Source organism: Copadichromis virginalis, linkage group LG12, assembly GCF_057382275.1.
Source record: "Copadichromis virginalis isolate Kocher_CV1m ecotype Utaka linkage group LG12, C_Virginalis_male_GT1.1, whole genome shotgun sequence".
Lineage (NCBI taxonomy): Eukaryota > Metazoa > Chordata > Actinopteri > Cichliformes > Cichlidae > Copadichromis > Copadichromis virginalis.
In genome coordinates, this window is record NC_140629.1 from 31,406,595 (window position 1) to 31,429,789 (window position 23,195).

General features: G+C 40.9%; 1 protein-coding gene across 1 annotated transcript in view; it reads left to right on the forward strand.

Moving 5' to 3' along the window:
- The first annotated feature begins 4,236 nt into the window (after positions 1-4,236).
- The window catches only part of LOC146697361 (transmembrane protein 132C), a 300,988-nt gene continuing 282,029 nt past the window's right edge, over positions 4,237-23,195 (forward strand). Inside the window, exon 1 of the mRNA XM_085476062.1 lies at positions 4,237-5,084. Within this exon, the coding sequence (XP_085332188.1) occupies positions 5,003-5,084 (82 nt within the window). The 5' untranslated portion in view covers positions 4,237-5,002. The remainder of the gene's footprint in view (positions 5,085-23,195) is intronic.

Consider the following 23,195-nt stretch of genomic DNA (forward strand, 5'->3'; position numbering starts at 1 on the left):
ATGGCTTATATGTTTATTGGAATTCTTAACTGAATTCTTAACAAGTGCACCAGGAGTGCATTGTTAGGTTAGACGCCAATGTTGGACGAGAAGTCCTGGCTCCCACAATCCCAGCTCTAATTCATCCCAAAGGTGTTCTTTCAAATTGAGGTCGGGACTCTGTCCAGGCTAGTCAAGTTTTTCCAAACCAAACTCTTTCATCCATGTATTTATGGACCTTGCTTTGTGTACTGCTGAATAGTAACTTTGAAACAGGAAAGGACCATCTAAAATGTTCCCACAAAGTTTGGAACACTACATTTTACAAAATGTCTTGGTATACATTAAAAGTTCCTTTAACTGGAACTAAGAGGTCAAGCCCAGCACCTAAAAGACAACCCCACACCATAACCTCCCCTCCACCAAACTTTACACTTGGCACAATGCAGTCAAAAAAATACCCTTCTCCTGGCAACTGCCAAACCGAGACGTGTCCATCACATTGCCAGACTGAGAAGCAGGATTTGTCACTCCAGAGAACACATCTCCTTTGCTCTAGAGTCCAGTGGCAGTATGTTTTTACACACTGCATCTGACGGTATGCATTGCGTGACTGTCTTCTGCTCGTCAAATACATTTCATTGCAATGTTGACCCTGTGCCAACTTGCATATGACAAATAAAACTGAAAACTGAAAACAAAAAATGCTTGGTGCACTTTCTCAGCCATGGAAACCATAATAAGACCATATGAAATTCGGAGGTCTGTAACGTTGACTCTGCAGAAAATTGGTGACCTCTCTTATTATACAGCTCAGCATCTGCTGACCCCGCTCTGTTTGGGTCAGTGTCAACTATCACTTTGTGCCTGTAATGACTGCTGTTATTACAGTCACTTTCATTTTGTTTTGATATCACTAACAGTGGACTTTGGAATATTTAGTAGTGAGGAAAGTTAATTGGATTCTGGGCACAGGTAGCATCCTATCACCGTACCAAGATGAAATTCACTGCGCTCCTGAGAGTGGCCTGTTCTTTCAAAAGTATTTGTAGAAGCAGTCTGTTTGTCTAGGTATTGATTTTATATATGTATGGCCAGGAAGTGATTGGAACACAATGCAATGTGCAATCAATTATTTGGATGGGTAAGTGAACACTTTTGGCAATATATTGTATGTATTGTAAATCCATTGAATGGAAAAAAGTGTTTAGGATTAAATGTGGGATTTCTATAATCCAGAAATTTGACTGAGAGATACCTCACTAAAAAAGTATGCTAATTTTGAATTTTGTCCAGGATTCACAAGAGTTGCGACAGCAGCATGTTTTCTACCATAGTCCATTTTACCACTGTATTGCAGATACTCTTATTTTAATGAAACTGTAATAGTGAGCAAACCAATTGCTGTACTTTTGAAAGCAAAACCTTTCCAGTGCTTGAAACAAAATTTAATCTGCTCAACAGTACATTGCCTCTTTGGCTCTCTTTTGTTTCATAATGCAACCAAATGTTTCTAATGGCTGAAGGGCCTTGGCATCTGAACTCTGTTGCTGTAATATGTGTAGAATTTGGGCTGACTTTGTCTTGTTGAAATAAGCAAACCTTGTCACAATAAAGGCAATGAACCTTGTTCACTACGGCATCCTGCCGTACTTCCATTTTTGTATATGAGATAACTCATTTACCTAACCCAACAGTATAAGAGGAGGAAGCCAGGAAAGGCATACCCTTTAAAGTGTTTCCTCAGGACACCAGTTTAGAAAAACTGTTTTAAAAATACTGGTTTAATTTGCTAAGCATTCAGTCCACGATTTCCAACAATAATTTCAAATTTGAGTTAAGTCAAAACTAGTATTGCCAAAACACGATTATTTTAATAATATGATAACTTTATTTTTGAGCTATGTCTCTTTTATGGTGGAGCACTTCTCTGTGATCTTCCATTTTATATACATGGAAAGCGGTTGGGAGATGAGCAGCGAAACCCCCAGCACAAAAAAGATCTACCATCAACAGCAAAAGAAACATGATAAAAAGGAAGAGTTAGAGATGAGGTGGGTTGCAAAGTGGCTTGCAGATGGAGAGAAACAGTAGGTAAGGCTAAAGCTGCTTAGTACAGTGCTACCTAACAACCTGAATTTTACACGGAGAAATGGAGTTCTTAGAATGATGAGGACATTTTTAACCATCCTTATGGTTCTCTCTCTCTCTCTCTCTCTCTCTCTCTCTCTCTCTCTCTCTCTCTCTCTCTCTCTATATATATATATATATATATATATATATATATATATATATATATATCACAAATAATTGTAGTGTTTAGGTGGTTTGCAAATTGCATTGTTTTACTATAGTACCACATTTTTGCAATCAGCTGTTGAATTATAGTTAGTTAGTAATTACCCTTAATAATTACAGTGCAGTCTTGGTGATGAATGCCTTCCTTTTAGTGAATATTTCCTTCCGTTCCTAGATTTTATTTGTAATAGTGACAACTGAAATGAAGGAGAAAAGAAAAGTATTTATTTGCTCTCAAATTACCCTGTGTGGCTGTGTTTTTTAATCAGAACACACTAAGATGATCTATCTTTTGTTATTTCTACAGGATGATTTTTTTAGACAGATTTTTTGTCACATCTGAATTTATTAATCAGTATCAAATTTACTTTCTACAACCAGTGGGGGCCTCACTGGTATCCAGACATTAATATTGTAAAAAATATTACTTGTTTCTACCATATGCTTACTGAACTAATTATTTGCTTTAGCTGTAGCCCCAAGATGCATAGTTTAGCTGAAAAAAAAAACATAACTTGACACTATAACAATAATTTAAAATGCACTGATTCAGTTCTGCACTATAATGTAGCTGGGTTGGCAGTTGCTTGAATGCTGTGGATGTTACTGCCTTGTGACTGAGAGGCCAGAAAAATGTGTTTGGTTAAAGTGAGGGAGCAAGGAAAAGGACAAGTGGAGAAACAGCATGTCGGATCAATGAAGCACACATGGGTAAGCACTGTGAAAGGAACAGACAGAAGTGACAGAGCGATATTTTACATCAGCAGCAGGGCTTCTTCAGTGATAATCACATGTAGGCCCACTGCTAATTAAAGACAGGTTAATGATGAATGGACAGCGGGGTCTGCCACTTGGACTTTCTTCTTTAAATGCGACACTAGGGGGGGCTGTCGCTCCTCCTTAGCGTATTGCCGTGTCGCTGGACAGACAAGCAGATAGACAGGCAGAGAGGCATTAAGGCTCACGTAGGACTATCTCCGTCTCCGGAAATCCTCCCATCCTCTCCCTGACTGATTTGCAATTCAATAAGTCACAATGTCATCTCTTTAGCTTTTACACGTTTAGCTGACAAAGGGAACCAGGGATGCTGCCATATGAAATATCATCTCGGACTCAAAGAAGAGCCTAATGTTCTTTCTCTTCTCACTTGTTCATCCCTCTGTCTCACACACACACACACACACACACACACACACACACACACACACACACACACACACACACACACACACACACACAGTGATCCTATCAATATAAAGTGAATGAGTTTTATCACAAGGTGCTTGATGGATCACATTCAGCAGTTGTGCAAGCTGCCAGTTAAAGTGGTTGGTGCGCGCGTGCGTGCGTATAGGTGGGTGCTCGTGCGAAGTTGTCTTCTATCGATTACGGAGAGAACAGGTGTAGCGTGTGTCTTTGTATGAATAATGCAGGGAGAGACTTTGTGCACGCAATTCGCTGAGACCAATACACACAAACAACGCGGAGAAATAGGCCTCTTCTTATAGGACATATTCATATTGTAAACTTTTTTTTCTTAATCTCGTTAACATCAGAAGCTCCATTATTCTTGGATATATCCTTAACCTGTTTCCTCCGCACTGATGTGTTATTGTAGATCACCTGCAGCTAATTTTCCCGTGTTTTCATTATTATTGTAAGAGCAGCAAAATATATCCTCTTAAAGAGTTCCTGTTGTTGCAGTGTGGGTATTTGTTTCTTTACCACAATGACCCAGTATTAAGAAAGTAAGGAAAAAACATATTAATGCATCTTATAAAACAATTCGGAAAAAAAAAAAGAAAAAATCTAAATAAAGTTCTATACACTCGATTGGTTACTTTACTGTCATTCAAATCTCCAAATCCCGCCCTTATCCCTCACCCTCCTCTGCCCCAGTCGCTGTTAGCCCCCCTTCTCCTCCTCTTCCTCCTCCTACCTCTGCCGGCTGGTGGAAGCTTCAGACCTCCTCTTCTGTCCTCTCCTCACTCCATCCCACGGACGAGTGTACACAGACTCTTAAGTTGAACCCAGACGCGCACACACAAGACAACACTTACAGCAAGAGGACGATAGTCGGAGGAAATGTAGAGAGGGAAAAGAAAGGAGAGTGACGGAGCTGCTGCCGAGCGAGCAAAATTTGGATTTTAATTTATTAAGCGAGCCCTAAATGACAGAGTTGTCTTTGCTTTTTACTGTTTCAAAGTCCACTGTGAAGTGCACTTTTTTTTCGGGACTTCGTGTGACCCTCTGGTAATTTTTTAAAAACTTTGCAAGAAAGAAAACTGCGACAAAGGCAAAGAGAACAGCGCTTTAACCGTCAGCTTTAACCGTCCCGTATGGATAAATAAGGCAGAGAAGCGCACTGGTGGAAAAAAGCTCACTACGGGGAATTTCATTCATTCATCGGTTCTGGCTTGAAGGAGAGAGAGTTTTTAGGGGGAGGCGGATTAAAAAAGAAGCCAGCTTGCACCGGAATTGCCCATTGGGGGGTTCCTCTTTATTACTGACTGAAGAAGGATTTATAGTTTACTCCAAATCTCATCTGCTCGGTGTCTTAGGTCAAGCACAGCGGGAGCGCAGTTTGGTGAAAATGAGATTGATGGCACCAATGCGATAGTAATCTTTCTGTGGGAACAAAAGGAGAAAGAAATATAGAAATTAAAACATTGCCCTTTGAATCCTTATTGCGAACAGTCGTGGGGTTTTTTTATCGACTGGAGGGATGGAGACGATCGGGAGAAAGGGAGGCGCGCCGTTGGGGTGTCGCCTCTGGAAGACGCTGCTTCTTCTTCTGCTGTGGAAAGGTAAGAAATGGAAGTGCGAACAAAAACTTGTTGCCAGCTTTACTTACTGTTATTTCATTGTTCTGGACTGGAAAACGGAATTTCCCGCTCGCTATTATTTATCTAGATATTTCATTTGTGGTGTCATCTTAGAAATGCGACATTATAGGCAAAACTGATAACTTTTGTAGTACTTACAACAAAGGCATACATTATAATTGTATTTATATGAACTCTTTTTGTTAAAATGTTTCCTAGGGCGAGTAGATACCCCGAAGACGGTTAGAAATTGAACTATAACAGTGAGGTGAAGAGAAACCAAACACAAAACTTAGTTACCCAGCTTGCTATCCTGCAAGGAAACAATGTTAATAATAACTTAAGTGTCTTAGAAGTGTCACACTGGACCAAGTTAAAGTAATTCACACCATTTTTGCTTTTTTACTGAGATGGTAACCAACGACAGGGGGTTATACCAACATCACGATACTTGCCTAGAAATTCCCAGAAAAGGCAATTTCTCGTCTCCTAAATAACAACCGAATAGCCAGTATTCACCTTGACGCCTCATGTATCCCCTCATGTGTGTAGAATAATAAGTAATTGAGTCCAAGCTCAAATGACAGATGCATTCTAACTGGTGCCACCTGAGACACGCGAACCCTGGCTAGTTGCTGACTTGCTCATGTGCCAGTTTGAGTTCTCTGAGAGGAAAGACCTGAGTGTTTCCTGGACAAAACTATACTTGCTTTTCTATAGTGGGGGGCGGGATCAGCACTGACTGTTTGCAAACATTTTCTGCTGCACACTTCAAACAAGCTCTAGAGGTTGTCCCTTGTTTGAAAAAAGAAAAAAAGATCTAAAGGATTTTTAATGACACGACGTCCCTCAAACGGAAAGAAAATCAACCCTTTTTCTTCTTTTAAAATGTACTCGAGTGTCGACGAACAGAGAAAACGACTAGTAATTGCCTTACTCGCCTATGTTAATTGAAGTTAAAAGAAGCTATAATAAGATTCTGTCTTTGTCGGGAATTGGACACATTAAGAAACAAGAGAGCGGTTAATATCTCCATTATCCAGTTAAGTGAATAACTGACTTATTTGCAGAACTTAAAAGCCCCTTTTTATAAATCTGACCTGACTCGTAAAAACCACGACACTCCAGTTTAACTGGTCTTATAAGATCAACTGAATCCACATCGGGGGGTTCTTATTCACAGCGCCCGAAGTGCGCAAAGGATTTTCACTCTCGTGCTCAAGAGCACTTGTAAAATAGAGCTGAGATATTATTAATTTAGCTCAGGTAACACCACCTGACTCAGAGGAGGGAAAAAAGCAAGAAGCACAATCGGAACGAGGCTTTAGAATATTTTGCATTTAAAGCGTGGGCGCGATTTTACGCCTCCGTTTTAAAGACAAATGACAAATCATCGGCATTAGTATCACGTTTCCTATGAGTGTCTTCTGTGTTTGTGCGCGCGGTCGTATCTGTGTGTTTTAATCAGCTCCGATCACTCACGGCTCACTTAGCAGTTAACAGTGACTGCGTTGTGCGCTCCCGAGCACGGTGGTCGTTGTGCTCGCGGCGCAAGGCGCACGGACTGGAGATGGCGAGAAGGGTCGACGCGCCGGAAAACAGCTGTGTCCCGCAAAACGGCTGAGTAACCAAACACTGAAATTATCTAAAATATTTCTCCCCTCTTCTCCTGTAACATTCTCACTTCTTCTCTTAGTGGAATGAAACGCAAAATAGTGTAGGGACATGGACGGTCTGTGACTTTTGTCTGTACACATTGCTCTTTGACAGCTTTTCTGGTTTGGATGGTCGTCAGTATTGCTCCCCCCTCTCTCCCTTTCTCTCTCACTCTCTCTGTACAGGTTAAGGTCCGCTGCAGCTCGGCTGTGGTTAAACAGTTTTCATTGGGCACATGGGGAAATCTGGCTCTAATCGTGTAATAATAACACACCTAAGGCTGTTTAAAAAGCAAAAGATTAACCTTGCCTTCACTCTATCTCTTTCTGCCAGTGCATTCTGCCGTTTCAGTACACAGTCAAAGTGGTTCCTTGGTGCAAGTGTTCCCTGTTCATTTGTTGCTACATTGGCTGTGTCAGCCTATGCTCGCATTTACAGTAGGTGTATGTCTGTGCCCTCCATTAGTCACATAGGCCCTCAGTCATCTGCATTTGTGTGTATGCCGCTGTCTGTCATACAGTAGCTGCGATCTGTAATACTTCACAATTTTCCACCTCCTCACTTCAGTCCCAGAATTAACAACTTTGAAAGACATTTTGTTCAGATGTGAGATAGTTTTCTGTTTTGTTCTAAGTATTACATGTCACATCACCTCCTAATTAGGGATATTTATTGTACCCCGATCTTCCAATATATCACCGTTTGTGTCACCCTTATGACTGGCATTTCTATTTTCATGTCACTCAGTTTCACTGTAATTACATCATTGTGGTATTTCATCATCCAGGTCATCTCTAGGATGACATTGTAGGCTTGTTCAAACACCAAGGATCTGACAAGTGCCAGTTCAGAGGCAAACAGTTTGTTCTGGAAGATTCAGAGGCTGAAAAGTCACTGGGGGTAATGTCTCAGGTCTGTAATCTTAGCAGGAGGTCATGGGTGGGTGGTTTAGAAGCCGTACACCCTCTCATGCAGTGAGATATGGCTGATATTTTCTTTTTTGGTACTTAGTTTGAAAGTTTTTAAAAAAATTTAGCTGCAAAAGCGACTGATGCAGTTTCACTGAATTAGTTTATGGTTTGTCGTAACCGTTTGTCGTAAAACTGAAACAGCTATGACAGATGAGCTGAGAAAAAAAATCCACTTCCAGTACCACTTTCCTATGAAATAACAGAAATTACTCTTCCTATGCACCGTTCATGAGTTTGGGATGTCAAATCAAAAACTCCTTTAAAAAAATCCTTATAATTTGGTTTTGTCGTCTATTCCTTACTGACTGATATTTGTACTAAAATAATTTTACTGCAGATGTAATGTATCATACAAATGCACAATTATTATTACACCGAGTTTGTAACAGCCCCACACCAATAAAAATAAAAATAATTTAATAAATATAAATATTTTAGTTGGTCTTTTTGAAACTCTTCAATATCAGTATATGCATAGGCCCTGGGTTATACTCTTGATGCGTATTGAAGGAATATGCTTGTTTCCAATTGCCAGACTGGGGCCATTTAAAAAGTGTAAATCAGGAAATCTCATCAGTCTCGCTCCACAGTTTCACAGACATTAATGACAGCGAACTGCTCCTTTCCAGCACTAGTCGCTGGAATAGCTATGTGGCAGATTGTACTTTATTTGTCAAAGATGGGAGGGGTGGGGGGGGGGGGGGGGTGCACTGTTCAGTATATATATGTGTGTGTTTTGCCCAGTGTGTTTCACCCCATGTGCTTGAGCGTGTTTCGCGCTACACCGTTAACCTGTAGCAGAGTGTCAGCACTACGCACCATTACTCATGGAATACGGAGCATCAATAATTACTGACATAAAATCACTGACACATACACACACCTACATGCACAAACACATTTGTTTTACTATCCCTATGGGAACTCTAATTCCCCAGCATTCCCTACTGCCTTAATTCTAACCCCAACCTAACCACAAGCTAAACTACACCTTAAACCATTGAAACAGAATGGACCAGTCTGTCACAGAAGACACCAACACTGAGGTCCCCATAGTGACTCAGAGTCTGCATGGTTTGGTGTGCAGTCAGTGTAAAGACCTCACTTGCATATAAAAAAACAGTCACGGGACTTCTCACCTTGGCCTTTCTATATGCCGCCTTCACTCCCTGGGTTCTTTGTGTCTCATTGTTGGTTTCATTCACCGACTGAATCATTCAGGCACGCACTCGCATCACTCTTTGCTGTGCACACAGAGCCACTGTCACGCATATACAGCACATTCAAACACACCCGCACACAGAGGCTGCTTATTCTGTGAAAAACAAGCAACAGAGAAGATTGTAAATCAGAGAAGGGGCATTTCAGAGATAGGAAATGTGAACTTCTAACATTTACTCATGAAAGCAAAAGGGGATATGTGGAAGGGAAAGAAAGCGTGAGATGTGAGTGCTACTTCTAAACGCCACATTGTTAGAAAATCATGCCACTTCAGTTTGAGCCTTTTTCACTTTGCCTCTCTGTCATACACATATGCACATGCTCATATAGCCTTTTTGTCGTGGTGAAAGTGAGAGGGTAGAGCACACAGAGAGAGAGAGAGAGAGAGAGAGCACAGAGAAGGTCACACAGACACTGAAAAACAAAAAAAGGGGGTGGACACGAGACACTCTCCACTGACTGCCTCCTTTTTCTCAGCATTCATGAGTTTAACTTTGTTTTTTTGGAGGTGTCTTGCATGCTACAGATTTACTGAATCACTACAGGGCTGCTGGTGTCGTTCACTTGCCTGTCATTCGGAAAGTACAGAATCAGTCAATATAACAACGCATAGGATTTAATATATATATATTTTTTGCACTAGCAGAAAAGATTGTAGGGCTGAACATTAATCAAATGCCAGTTTGTGAAGCTGCTGAAACTTCAGACATACCGGGTGAAGATTTTATTAATTCACTGTTTTGTTCCTTGAGTTGTCAGCAAAGACGTGTCACTAATATCTACATTTTATTTTCACCTTCTATTAGTTGTGAATATTTCTTACAATATATTGGGCCAACAATATTCAGCACCACACAAAAAATAGACAGACTTCTGCCAGCTGGCAGGTTCAAGTGTTATTCGTCTTGTCATGTTTCCAGCATGAAACAAAAGCGAAAAGCTTAAGAATATTTGAATACTTGATGCCCTTTAAGCTTATTTTTCTTTTCCTTTTTGAACCTGATTTTATCACCATTCATTAATATTTTGTTAATTATCCAAAGCCTAGAATGTTACTGAAGTGTGTAGGTTTGTTTTGTTTTCCTGTTTTCATCTTTATGCCTTTCACAAAAATCTTTCATTTGTTGGAGTTCGAGAGCATCATCTCTCTTCAGCGAAGAAAGTGACAGACAGGGAGATAGGATCTTACCTTGTGAGTGTATTCACCTTTTGTGTCACTTCATTCTGTATCAGCAAATCTCACCAAGAAGGATGCAAAGGGTATAGATATTTACACCTATCACTTACACGCACATGGCCACACACAATAAGACGCACATTGTTTTTACGTTAGGCTTCTTGGTTACAGTATCTGTCTACCTGTCCGGTTCTCTTGAACTTCAAATTTGGGAGAACTGTTTAATAGGACCAGAAGAACAGACTGATTTCTCAGAGATACAAGTGGTCAAAGGGTTTGAGAACACAATATATGAAGAATAATGTGAAAAAACATCACAAAACATTTTTATATCCAAAAAGGAGTCATTAGAGTTTCTCTCTACTGTACACAGATCCAACAGAATGTCTTATTACAAATAGAGTATCGCTGCCAAGATCAGCACTAGAAAATACCTTAAATACAATTTCTTCCTCAGTGTAACTCAAAGCACTGTCACGGCCGAGGCCGCCTCAAAAGGGAAAGGACTCAAATGCTGGGCGCCGAAAAGCACGTAAGTAGTTTCAGTGACAACGTTTATTTTCTCAGTAAGTGTTCACAATCAGGAAACTGGAATGTGAGTTTAACAAGTGCTAAATGCCACAATTAAACCAAAGGGGTTTTAAGCAGCCTGGGCTAAGTAAGCAATCTGGTCGTTGGTCAGTGGAAACAACAGTTCCGGGGATTGGGCTGGAGGGAGAGTCAAACTGGGTCCGGGGCAAGGGTCAGAGTCACTGTAAATAGAGTACAGACGTTCAGATATGGTTCGGGAGAAATACGGGCAAGCTAGTCGTTCTGAATTTTCCTTAGTACTGCGTACTTGCTGTGGGTGGTCTGTAGTGGCATGAAGGGGTAAGTGGTCCGAAATACCTGGCGTTGAGGCAGGGAGGCAGGCAGGTGAGTCGGGTGAACAGCCCGTGGGACTGTCAGGAGGTCCAGCGTCCGGATCGGAGCTCTTCGGCGGAGATTTGTGTCTGGCAACTTGGTGCGTGGCTATGAAAGAAAACACATGATGAGACAAGGTAGTTTTCAAGAAGTGTGCGAAATCACAGTGGTGGCCTGCACTAACTAGGGTTAGCTGAGAATCTGGCGAAGAGAGGTTGAGTGCGCTGGCCTTATGAGTCCCCAGCTGCATTACCCACAGGTGCGAGCAATCAGCAGAACACAGAGGCCCCTCCCAGGGGTGGAGATGCCGGCTCGGAGGGAGACACACTAGCACACACCCGGACCATGACAAGCATCATCTCTCTTCACATTAATATTTGTGTACTGTATGTGTCAGAGATGTCATACTTTGGTAGGTTGCAGAGAGAACGATGAAATTACTAAGACTAATTAGTGTCATAGCTTAGAAGGAAATTCTTAGAGCATGTTATTTCAGTTCTTTGAATCAATGTACATTTATAATTAAATTTACAGCCTCTTAGTTTGTAGTTTCATGCATTAATGTTAGAAAGAGTATAGTGCAATCTCGTTGCTAGTATATGTATCTTTTTTGTAGCTTGTCTATTTTAATGTGAATGATAGGTAAATTCATGTAATGCCAGAGATTTGCTGATTGTATTTCACAAAACCCTTGCTTCAAACCTGCTTGAATTCACTCAAGATCAGTGCTTTCAGTTCAACTTTGGGAGACAGACACACACTCTGCTTTTAAGATTATGCTTGAGAATGTTGTTTTTGATAAAGTGTATAGTTAGAGAGGAATTGTGTGACTCTGGAACATCCTTTTGTTATGCCTCTGTTGGATAAGGCTGGCGGGGAACACCATGATGCACTGAACTTGTTCTTACTTTTACTTCCTTTTTTAAAATCCTCATGTAATTATATACCACCACTGCATGTTAACTTTCATTTACTCTCTTCCACAGTGTGTGTTGTGTTTTCTCCTCTTTACTCTAATCCCCCAACTAATTGTGGCACATGGCTGTCCCTCCCTGACCCTGGTTCTACTGGAGGTTTCTGCTTTGTTAAAAGGGAGTTTGTCCTTTCCATTGTAGCCAAGTGTTTGCTCATAGAGGATATTCAGATCGTTGGGTTTTACATTGTTGGTTTTTTTTCTGTAATATTGCATTATCTCTGTCCGACAATAAAACATCAACTGGAGGTGGTTGTTGTTGTGAATTAGTGCTGTATAAATAAAGTTGAGGCTTACATTCATTAAGGTCCTATAATTAAAAAATGGTTGAAACAAAGTGTTATGGCCCTGGGCCTCGGAGGGAGTGAGACCGCCCTTTTCCCTCCAAGCAAGTCCAAGAGTGCCAGGACTCTCCGACGACTGGCTAGCGGGAGACTTGTGCCAGCCCCTGTCCATGCAGATGGCACTGTCTCAACCCACATAGGCGATTGGCTGCCTGGGAATCCTGTGAACGTGCTCACCTGCCACTACAAAAGACTGGAAATCCTTCACTCGGGGCGGCTGCTTTGGAGACTGTGCAGCTTGCCCTTTCTGCTTCCCTCTGTGAACCGTGCTTGCTCAGCTCTGTTCATAGTGGTGAACTTTTCTTCTTTATGCAACTATTTCTGTTTTATCAACAGCAAAACAACTAATGCAGGTGTTCCACCTGTTTTCCCTATACGTAAATGATACTGCTAGTATGTGACGGCACGTCAAGTCACTCTTGGCCTCAGTGTGGCTGTTTGAATCAGCTAAAATACATTTAGCTTCCGATGTGGCTGGGAAACACTTCATCAAAAGTAGTTCTTTTCTAGCGTAACCAGTCAGTGTGATGACTCATACAAAACAGCAGACCATTTCAAAGGAAACACTGATGGAAATAGCTGTGTGGGAAATGAAAAGAGAGTGAGAAGTTAAAATCCTTTGCACAACTTACTGATTGTCCCCTCAGAAAGTTGAAAAAAAAGGAAAGATCAGAACCAGACCTCTTAAATCTGGCTTCTGAGATGTGTCTGTGTGTGTGTGTATACATTTAGAAGGTAAACGCTGAAAGTAATACTGCTAAATTGAACTGGAGAAGGAATAAAAATTTAGGATTTGTTTAATGAAAACACATTACGTGTTTTTTTTTCTACTGATTTTTTGTACTGATAGAATACAGATCATCACCCATTCACCAAATCTTGAGGACTTATGTAATTGATTTTATTTGGCACAAATTTTAAGCATCCGCTCTGTAAATTCAGCTCTGGACTTTGTATCGTCATTGGCAAATTCTGCTCTGTTTACATTTTTGCTATTAATAGAATCCACTCCAACACTTATTGAAAGTCAGTTAATGAGCCTAAGTAGTTTTGAATAGTCCAACTTCCTCTGCAGAGGCCAGTGTGTGCTTGGTGAGCCTGCATTTCTGTGTATGCTCTGTGACCATGAGACGGCATGGGTTTCAAAGGCCTGTCGAGAGGTTTAAGGGTCTTGCTAATGAGCAAGTCATTTTCTCTCAGATTAGCATGAATAGCTGGACTAATTTTGTGTGTGCATTCCTGCGTGCATGTCTGTTTGTGTGTATGTGTGCGACAACTAGTGTAGGTCTGGAAGTCATGTCTTGGGGTTTAAGGTTGAACTAATCAGCAACACATTTCCCCCTGCATTAGCTTCACTTGGCTGATTAGCTGCACACTCTGAGTGTGAAAATGTGCACATAAGAGAAGCTGGCTGATCATTATCCCCATGACACAATGACTCAGAGCAATCTAACAATGGATTAACATTAGCTCTCATTTCTCTCATTGAATTTTGATTGAATGTAATTTATTGGTATGTGCTGTATGCGTGTTTGGGGCTTTGAAGGAAATTAAGTGCTAAAGTATGATAAATACGAGCAGCCGAACAGGTAGCCTTTCATTTCTCCGTGACGCTGACTGCAGCTCGTAGAATACAATCACGATATGAAAAATTGGGTATGTCTTGAAGTACACTGGCATTCTAGGTTCTTTTAACTGCAATGATTCAGATGTGTGGCGTGCAGAGTTTGTCCTGTGTGTGTGTGCTTCTTTGTAAAAATCTACTCCACAAATGCGCCTAAGAAGTGTAGCTAATGCTAGCTGATCACTGCTTAATAATTAAATGAAAACATGACTTGAATTAGTTGCTTGCTTTGACATAATCCCTATATTAGTAACATAAATAGCAGGATGTCTGATCGCTGCTAAAGATAACATAAACTTCAGTGGGCTGATACCGAGGGAGCTCCTCCAGAGAGGTTTCTCACTGAGATATCATTGCAGATCATCCATTGGTTGTTTAAGCGGGAGGGGGTTGCGGTTGCTGTGGTTGCCACATTTTGAGCCATTGCTCCGAAGTAAAGTTTTTCAACCCTTGGGAGTGCTCTAATGGCCTTCGTCTGTTGCCTGTCTTGCCTGTTAAAAAGCTGGCTGTCTAACTGTTGTGAAAGTGTAACAGAAAAAAGTTTTAACCAATGCTAGAATTCCTTGGTTCCCTCGTAAAGCACCCCCAAAGTGTGACGTAGATTGGATTGCTGAGATCTCATGAAAAGAAAAGGTAGAGAAACACAAAGAGACAGATTACATTATAAATCATGTGCCATCAGAGCCTTTGCTTTACCGTTTGCAATACCGTCTCTGTGAGTTCTCTGGGAGCATTTGCAAACGGTAAATGACATTGCAAGTCAATAATCTGGATTGCTTATCAGTTTATTTTACTGCATGTTTTTGAATGAAGCATTGTTTAAGTAATTAACAGGCTGGATTTGATAGACATTTTATTGACTATGTTATAATGTTTACTAATTTCAAATTTCATACTGTGTTAAAAGCTCCTTCATGCTACTACTTTAGAAGGCAAACTGAAATGAAAAAGTGTTGAAATTAACACCTTAACTGTGTTTTTTATGTTTGCATTCCTTCTATGTTTCTGTTTTCAATCAGAAAGCTGTATGTAGTTTTTCTTTGCAGCACTTTTGCAGCACCGTGCCACTACTAAAACAACATTTACCTTAGGGAGCAATAACGTTTTTCTAGAAATAACTTTTTTCATAAGGCAGGCAAGAAGCAGTACAATAATTTTTGTTTTTCTCTTTTACTTTCCTTCCAACATCCAGTCTGTAAATCCATCATTCTTTCGTAGTCTCCTCTCAGTTTGTCAGATTTCTGCTTCGCCTCTGCAGTCCCCTGCTGTATTACTTATTCTAGTGATTGATTTCCTATCGCTTTTTCCTTCACTGAAGTGGTAGTATTTAGCTGGTGGTCTGTTACAGGCCCGAGTCTTTTGATGGCTAATCGTTTATTTATGTTCTTTCATCACAGCATTAATTTTCTGACAAACATCTGAGGAGCAATAATAGGAGTTTAATGGGGCAATACTTACATGAGGGGAAGAGACAAATTTCCCTGACTTCCTTGCTCTTTTTCATCTTTGCATTCTGTTTCTTCGCAGGCTTTAAAGTGCAATTTTTGCTCATTTAAACATTTCCATAAGGTCATCAATCACTCTAACATTTTATCTTTTGGTTTCTTTCTATCTTTTGCTGCAGCCGTCTTAGATTTCTCCTGCCTTTGTCACATTCATCTTTTTTACTTACTCTCTTCCACTGCATTTTCCGTCATTACTGTTCTCTATTTCTTATCTTTCTCACTCCATCACATCATCTTTTGCTTCTGAGTTTTAGACATCATCTCCCCTTTTCTGCACCTTTTTGTCCCACCTTCTTTTTCACACTTTTGCACTTTTTTTTCTCGCGCTGTCTCCTGTCAATATTTTCCCTAGTGTCACCCTTTTTTTCTCCTGTTCCCTTTCTCCCTCCCTCTCCAGTTCTATATCTCCCTTTTTGAGTACCTCTTAACCAGTCCTTTGAGAGTGTGTGAGCTGCTCGGCCTAAATGATTTTCTATTACCGCCGCTTGTTAACAGTGCTCTATTTAATAAAGCTAATGAAATTGAAAACTTTCATCCAAGCCAAATTGATTTTGAACCTGAAACTGCATGTGGTGGGGAAAAAAAACCCTAGAAAGTGAGAAAGCAAGTGCATTGTGCTAGTGGAGCATGACAATCACTTTAGAGAGGGCACAGAAATCAATTAGCCTGTCTGTTGTTTTACTCTTGTCCTTGGGGAGACTAAAAGACCAAAAAGCGCCATCTTCAGCTGTGTGTTTGTGTATGAAACCAAGAACAGTGCTGCAGGTTTGACAGAGATTGAGAGAGTGTGTTGTTTTGTGCTTAAAGGGGTAATTCAATGAGCTTAAACATATGAACTGGGCTAATACATTTGGATTCCATTTTACTCTTTAGGCTCCACATCCAGACAGTCGACCAAGAGGTGACTGGTAATCCAAAGTATTATAAACAGCAGTGATTTGAAGTTGCAATTTTAATTAAAGGCATGAAAATTATAGTTGTGAAACCGTGATTAGATGGATCATATCCATTAGCTGGTGTTTAGCTCAATTCATCTAGGATATAGAGCACCAGTTGGCAACAACATCCTCGTAATCCTTAAATGTTTGGAGACTGTGTGAATGTTCAACACCTGAATCAGCTACATCATAGTCACTGACAGATGAACTAAATAACATTAATCATCTTGTTAAATGCATAGCAATGTTCTTCATGAAAACCTGGTGATTCACAGACATGTTATTTGACATGTATCACCAGCCCTCATTGTTGCAAACCAAGCTCCCTCCAGTGGCAACAGCAGTCTTCGACAGTATCAGTTTCCCACATTAGGATAATGTTCCATTAAAAAATCTTTAATAATAGAACAAAGAGATGAAGACTTTCACTTCCAAACTCTCCAGATCTCACTTGAAAAAATTGCCAAAAAAAGGACAGCATAACCCCCTAAACCCCAAATTGTTTGCTGAACACATCCCAGTTCTAGAAACCACAAGAGATCCCTGGAAACCCAGTGTCCACACCCCGATGGGACAGAGTTGTTTTGACCTTTTAATGGGAATCCACTAAATAGATGTTTTTGAAAGTTATGTCTGATAGGTACATTGTCCTCCTGTGCCTATCCAGTCTCTCTTCCTGCATGACTGTGAATTGTTCCTTTACATCCTCCACATAAAATGGTAAATAGCACTTTATGCGGAATGGCAAATGCCATAAGGCTGCCTCACCAGCTCGTGGGCCTGTAGCTGGCATGTCAACGGCTGTCTCAGCTGTATCGGGTGGGGAAATGTGCTCGTTAAACTGATAGATAACAGACTTACTTGAAATGTCTCTCTATAATTAGTTGTTCACCACAGTTGAAAGTGTTCTTCTTACCAAATTTTCACACCAGGGGACTAATCAAGGAGATTCAAGGTTGTCACTAATCAAGGACAATCAAATTTGTATTCTTTTGTTATAAAGAATTTCCCCTTTTACTGTAGGTCATCATCGGAGCTAAAAAGAGCATGAGGCACAAAGTGAGTAAAATATAAAATTAGACATTCAAATGAAATGTCAATGTAAGTGATTATGTGCGTGCTTGTCTGTTTGTGCTGATAGCTTTTGGACAGCTCCTTACAGCCTGTGTGTGATTGCACAAACATTTTTTAATAAGTTTGTGTTCACAGGTGTTTATTTCTTTATTTGTTATTGTACGTAGAGTTAGAATGTGTGGCTCAGGGGCCTGTTCTTCGTACCGCGCTAAGTGAGTTAGCTGGATGAGATTGTTGACGATTTCGCGTGATCCTGGATCGTTCGGTTCCCCGAAGCCCATCCGGGACTTGCTGTCATAGCAACAGAGCCGTAAGCGTAAACCTGCTGGGGAGCAGGTTTACTTTATGTAAACAGGATTAGATCGCGGCCACGCAGGTATGCCCGCGTCATTCATACGAAAGCAACAGCGATATTCCACCACTGTTTCACCATAAATAAATAACATCAATGTAACTAAAGACAATGCAGCACCTGATCCATTTATTGATTTCACACAGGTCATTTCCTAAAAAAGGGAAATGTACTATTAACATTCTATTACATGTATGTGATTATTACAGATGTAATTCATATTTCAGAGTAGTAATTGTAAATTACTTCGTGTAATCAAGATGAGAGACCACGGCTATAAAAGCGAAGGTGGATTTGGGAAGTCTGTCGCAGCCATGTCCTGTCCGTATACGCGAGCCACCCATTGCGGAAGGTGCAAGATTGATAAGGAGAGTCCTCAGAATTCAGCGTATATTGCGGGACAGACAGGATCCTTTAGCTCAGCGCGACAGTGTGCTCATAGAGAGATATCGATTTTCCCGTGAGGGTATTATTTACTTAACCAACTTGTTGACGAGGGGGTGCAGGACCACCACCTGTCTTTTGTTGGTTGCTGTTATAAACAAACAAATTATTCCAGGGTCTCTTTCCAAGAGACGAAAAGCAATATAAGTGATAAATATTACCATTCTGTAGAATATTCTTATATTTCACTTTTACCTGTTCCCATGTTCTAGTGGGTCCTGTCGTGGCTCTAATGTGAAAGAGGATAAAATATAACATATTATAATATAATGTAATATAATATTGGATAATATAGTGTAATATAATAAATCTACCCTACCGCCTACTGGTGTTGGCCAGAGGGGCCGATGGCGCGATATGGCAGCCTGGCTTCTGTCAGTCTGCCCCAGGGCAGCTGTGGCTACAACTGTAGCTGCCTCCACCAGTGTGTGAATGTGAGAGTGACTGAATAGTGGCATTGTAAAGCGCTTTGGGTGCCTTGAAAAGCGCTATATCAATCCACTCCATTATTATTGTTATTATTAAATTACTTACGAGTTTAATTTGTCAGCAACTTCCTGCCAGCCCTCGCTCCTTGCTTTTGCAGCCTTTGCAGTGTTCCCTTGCGTTCTGATTAAACTCTGAAACTCCTGAAATCCCTCACTCAAGAGTTCTTGCTCTGCTGCCGAAAAATACCGAGCCGAGCGCGCTCCGTCGACATTTTCGCCGACCAATCAGAGGGTTGCCGATCAATGTTTCTACTATCGATGCGTAGCCCCTTTTACGACACCCAGTGATGTCACATTACTGCGTCCAGCTGTACTAATCGTCAACAGCAGGTGTGTTCGGGGAACCGGATTAGCGCGCTCACGGTTAGCGCGATGGTTTGGTCTTGGATGTTTCATTTGATCTTGGATGTAGTAAGCGACGTACGAAGCACAGGGCCCAGGGCGGCTGCAAACACTTGATGGGATTAGCTACAGTCTGAGAAAAAGGGAGGGAGAGAGAAGTAAAGGGGGACATTAAAAGGCCGGGCCAGGCCACGATCTGGGCGCTGTGAAAAAATAGGACGCAGAGATGAAGAGAGTGAGTGAGAGAGAAATGAAAAGAGGATGAAAATCTAGCAGTGTGAAATAAGAGTTTTAGGGGGGAAGAGAGTAAGATTGGAGTTAGATGAGGTGAGAAGAACAGAAAAGCAGTAAATAAGTGGAGAAAGAAGGAGGATTGTAAGTTGAAGTTGAAATAACAAACAAATTATGGGTCACAGAAAAGGGGGAAAACAGATGGAGCAGAGGTTAAAGAAACAAGGAGATGAACATACCTGGAAAACAAAGGGATAGAAGATGTGTTTGTTGAAGAAAAAGCTGTGGTTTGAGTGCGAGGGACAGCAAGATATTTAATATTTCATTCAGTGTTTCTCTTAGCCTGTAGGCCAGCTTTACTGTGGAGATTTTCACTATTTACAAAACTCCCAGTGGCTTCAGGACTCCATCTGCATAATGTTTAACATGATCAACTCGGCTGCACTCTGCCTGTCAAAGAGAGACGTTGTAAGGACTTTGGGCATCAATCCCTAAGGCCTACTAAGAGGCTAGGGAGAGGGATTCAGAGATGGAGTAGTGGCAAGACTACACAGAGTAATTGAATAAAAAAGCTCATAAAGTAAAAGTTACCCAAATGAGACTCCAGCTTTGTATTTCGTATGTACCTGTTCTTTTTAGAACATTAGCTGAACTCTGTCTTAATTTAACAATTTCTTACTGAAGTAAAAGATTACAGTTACTTGTGCATTAGCTATGATTGACAGAGCAGCCTACATGCTAATCAAGATGCAAACAAATGGCAGTGGTTTTGCTAAAAAATTGCTGCATGAAAATTACTTAGACCAGAACACTGACATCTCAGTGAGATTTGGCATCAGGCTGCGCTTAAGAAATGAACAATTAAAGCCGCATCTGTTGAAGATCACAGTGACAGCTTAGTGATTACAGACAGTGACTCACTAAAAGAGACTATACTTAGTGAATACTACACAGTCCTAGAAAATGTCTTGTTCAGGCTTTCTGGAGAGAATTATAAACCACCAATCTGACCTTTTTTATTTTCCTATTGTTTCAACCTCACATGAATTTCAGTTTCCTCGTTGTTTTAAATTCCTTATGTTGTTAAAGTTCTGAAATTTCTTTCTACTGCTTGTTGCTTGTTAAACTTTTAACTTTAATACGGGTTTTTCTGCCAGTCTTTTAGCATTCAGCCTTTTCTATTTGGATAAATTCAAGAAAGTGACAGTGACTAAATTAAAGGGAGAACTTCAATGTCCACCCTTTTTCTCTTCAGGCTTGCGTTAATTAACAACGGGTTTTCATAGTACTGATAAAAATTAAGTCTGGGTAGCATTATTTTTCCTTCTAAGTGTATTTAATCTTGTAAGTTAGTGGTGTACATAACTAATTTTCAGGCATTGTGGTCGAATTTTCAGGCATAAATGAGATAATGAGATAATATGAAGGAGACGCAATAAATAATTTTTTATGTAACTGTCTTGCTCAGTCATTTCTGTAGTTGGACTTGCTTTTTTGTGTGTATTCTAATATAGGGGTACAATTATAGAAAGTGTCAACAGGCACAATTTTCTTTGAATTCTTCATGAAACGATGGGTTGGAATGCCACTCTGGCCCCTCTCCCTGAAACACAGTTGAGTTTGAGCAAAATCATTTAATACGTTTCTATTGAGGGCTATCCAAAGTAATTGTTACCAGCTTTGATTTCTTTTCAATTTTTTTTTTTACCTAAATGGATGCCATTCGAAATGTCTGATCATTCATTCTCTACTCTACTGGTGGGCTTTATGTCTTCTTTCTTTATTTGGAAATAACAGTGTGGCTTTTGGTTGTTTGGCTGTTAGGAGTTTCTTTAATATATTCAAAGGCCTTGTTGACCTTGTGGGAGCTTCTCTCTCTGTGTGTGTATGTGTGTGTCTATTGTTTGCTCTTTTAAAAGCATGGATTACCTTATTTGAATCCCAAGTCCCCATAGACAGTGTGTGAGTGGTTTTACCCTGAGTAAACTTCCTGTGTGTAAAGGAAATGTCTTCAATACATTGACCAGCTCTTTGGTCTCTTGACTACTGAGCAAATATATGTGTGGATGTGTGCGCAGCATGTTTGGAAGGAAGTTGTGTGTTTGTGAGTGTGTTTGCTTTTCAAAGCTGTGTGTATGTGTGTCGGTGTCTCTTTTAAACCAACATTGCTGTGTGCTTAGTGGGAGTCTTTTCAGGACTTTCAGACTCCACTATTTGCTCAAGAGGGAGGAAGCGATTAGCACTGCCCGTTAACAAACCTCTTAACGAACCCCACTAATGAAACCTGAGGGCAGCTCTGGGACAGCCTCGGCATACCACCGTAATTAGACTGGCAAATAAGAGCTCGTTATGCAAACGAGTTAAAGTTAATCTGCATATCTTTACCTGAGACACTTGTGTTACACTGACAAATGTTTACCCAAAGGCACTGAGGAGAAAAAGAAGAGGGAGGGAAGAGTGGTGGGAGAAAAGGTGAGAGGATACGGAGGTCACAGGGATTACATAACAAACACGTTCAATGTACAATCGAGGATATGTTGGGGGAAGCCATTTTGGAAAACAGTGGGGGAATTGTTAAGGAGTGAACGGCAGCTTGGGAGAGGGCAGAAGTTAGGAGAAAATAAATAAGTCTGTTTTCTATACTGCCAATTTATTGCTATCTCAAGTAATGAACTGTTTATACAAAGATCGCTTGTGGTTAATAGCTTACTCAAATTCCCAAAAGAGTAGTTGTGTGGTTCTAGGTGACCAAATAATAAATGGCCGAACAACTTTACATAAATTTCACACATTATGCAGCACTGTATTACATAAGCTTGGACTGAAACTTAGTTCAGACTCCATCCTGTCCTGTATTGGGTTGATCTATGTTGTGCTTTGAGGCATGCAGGACTTGTTGTGATTGGTTCTTGGCTGAAGTGCGCATTGTCCTGGCAGCGGTCTCTGGGGTTGATGGGTTTGACCTCTGCATGGCAGCAGGGTTCCTGATGGATCACTCGCTAAAGCCAATGCACACAAGACTGCTGTGGATTAGACACACTGTATAATGTTCCATGAGTGTGGCCATCTGCTTCTGTGTATGGAAGTTAACTGAGAGTGTGTTCATGTCATCTGATACAAGATATATTTGAGGCCGTTTTTGTGAAATAGTTTAGTCTGTTCCAACAGGTATAAACAGTGACGACCATGGTGCGTGAGATAGTATGGTTGGTGCGAATTTCTGCCCATTTGTGTGTATGTGTGTGTACTTGTGCATTTGCTCATTAGTGCAGTGGTTCAGAGGCGATTACTTATCGTCATGTTGCCCAGCCTGCTGAGTTGTGGCACAGTCAGCAGCCATCTTTATTCCTCTCTTTGTCTCTCTCTCTCTCTCACACACACACAAACACACACACACACACACACACCAAGCTACAGGACTTGTAGAAGTTATTACATGTCCCCCTGTGCTTTGTACCCACAAAAACACAGTCACATGAACGCACCTTTATACCTTATCTTAAACCCCTTATGCCTTAACACAAACACACTGGCATGAACACACTGCCCATTGCACACAAAGCACACACTCCCTCCAACCAGCAGACACAGATACACGCGTTCTCTGGTCTCTCTTCCTCTCCTCTACCCCTGACTTTGTCCTTCTGACCTTGGGCGAACGTTGCCAGTGGCTGCTGCTGAGATTTCTGCATAGGGGGTTGGAGGGCGGATGGAGAAAGGCTTGGCCAGGGATCACACAACTTTCATCCCTCTATCCATCCGTTCGTGTGGCTGATGAATGGGAGAAAAGTTTTCCCCCCTCTGTTGACAGATGGCTGTGGAGTTTTTGGGGACTCATGAGGAGTTCATT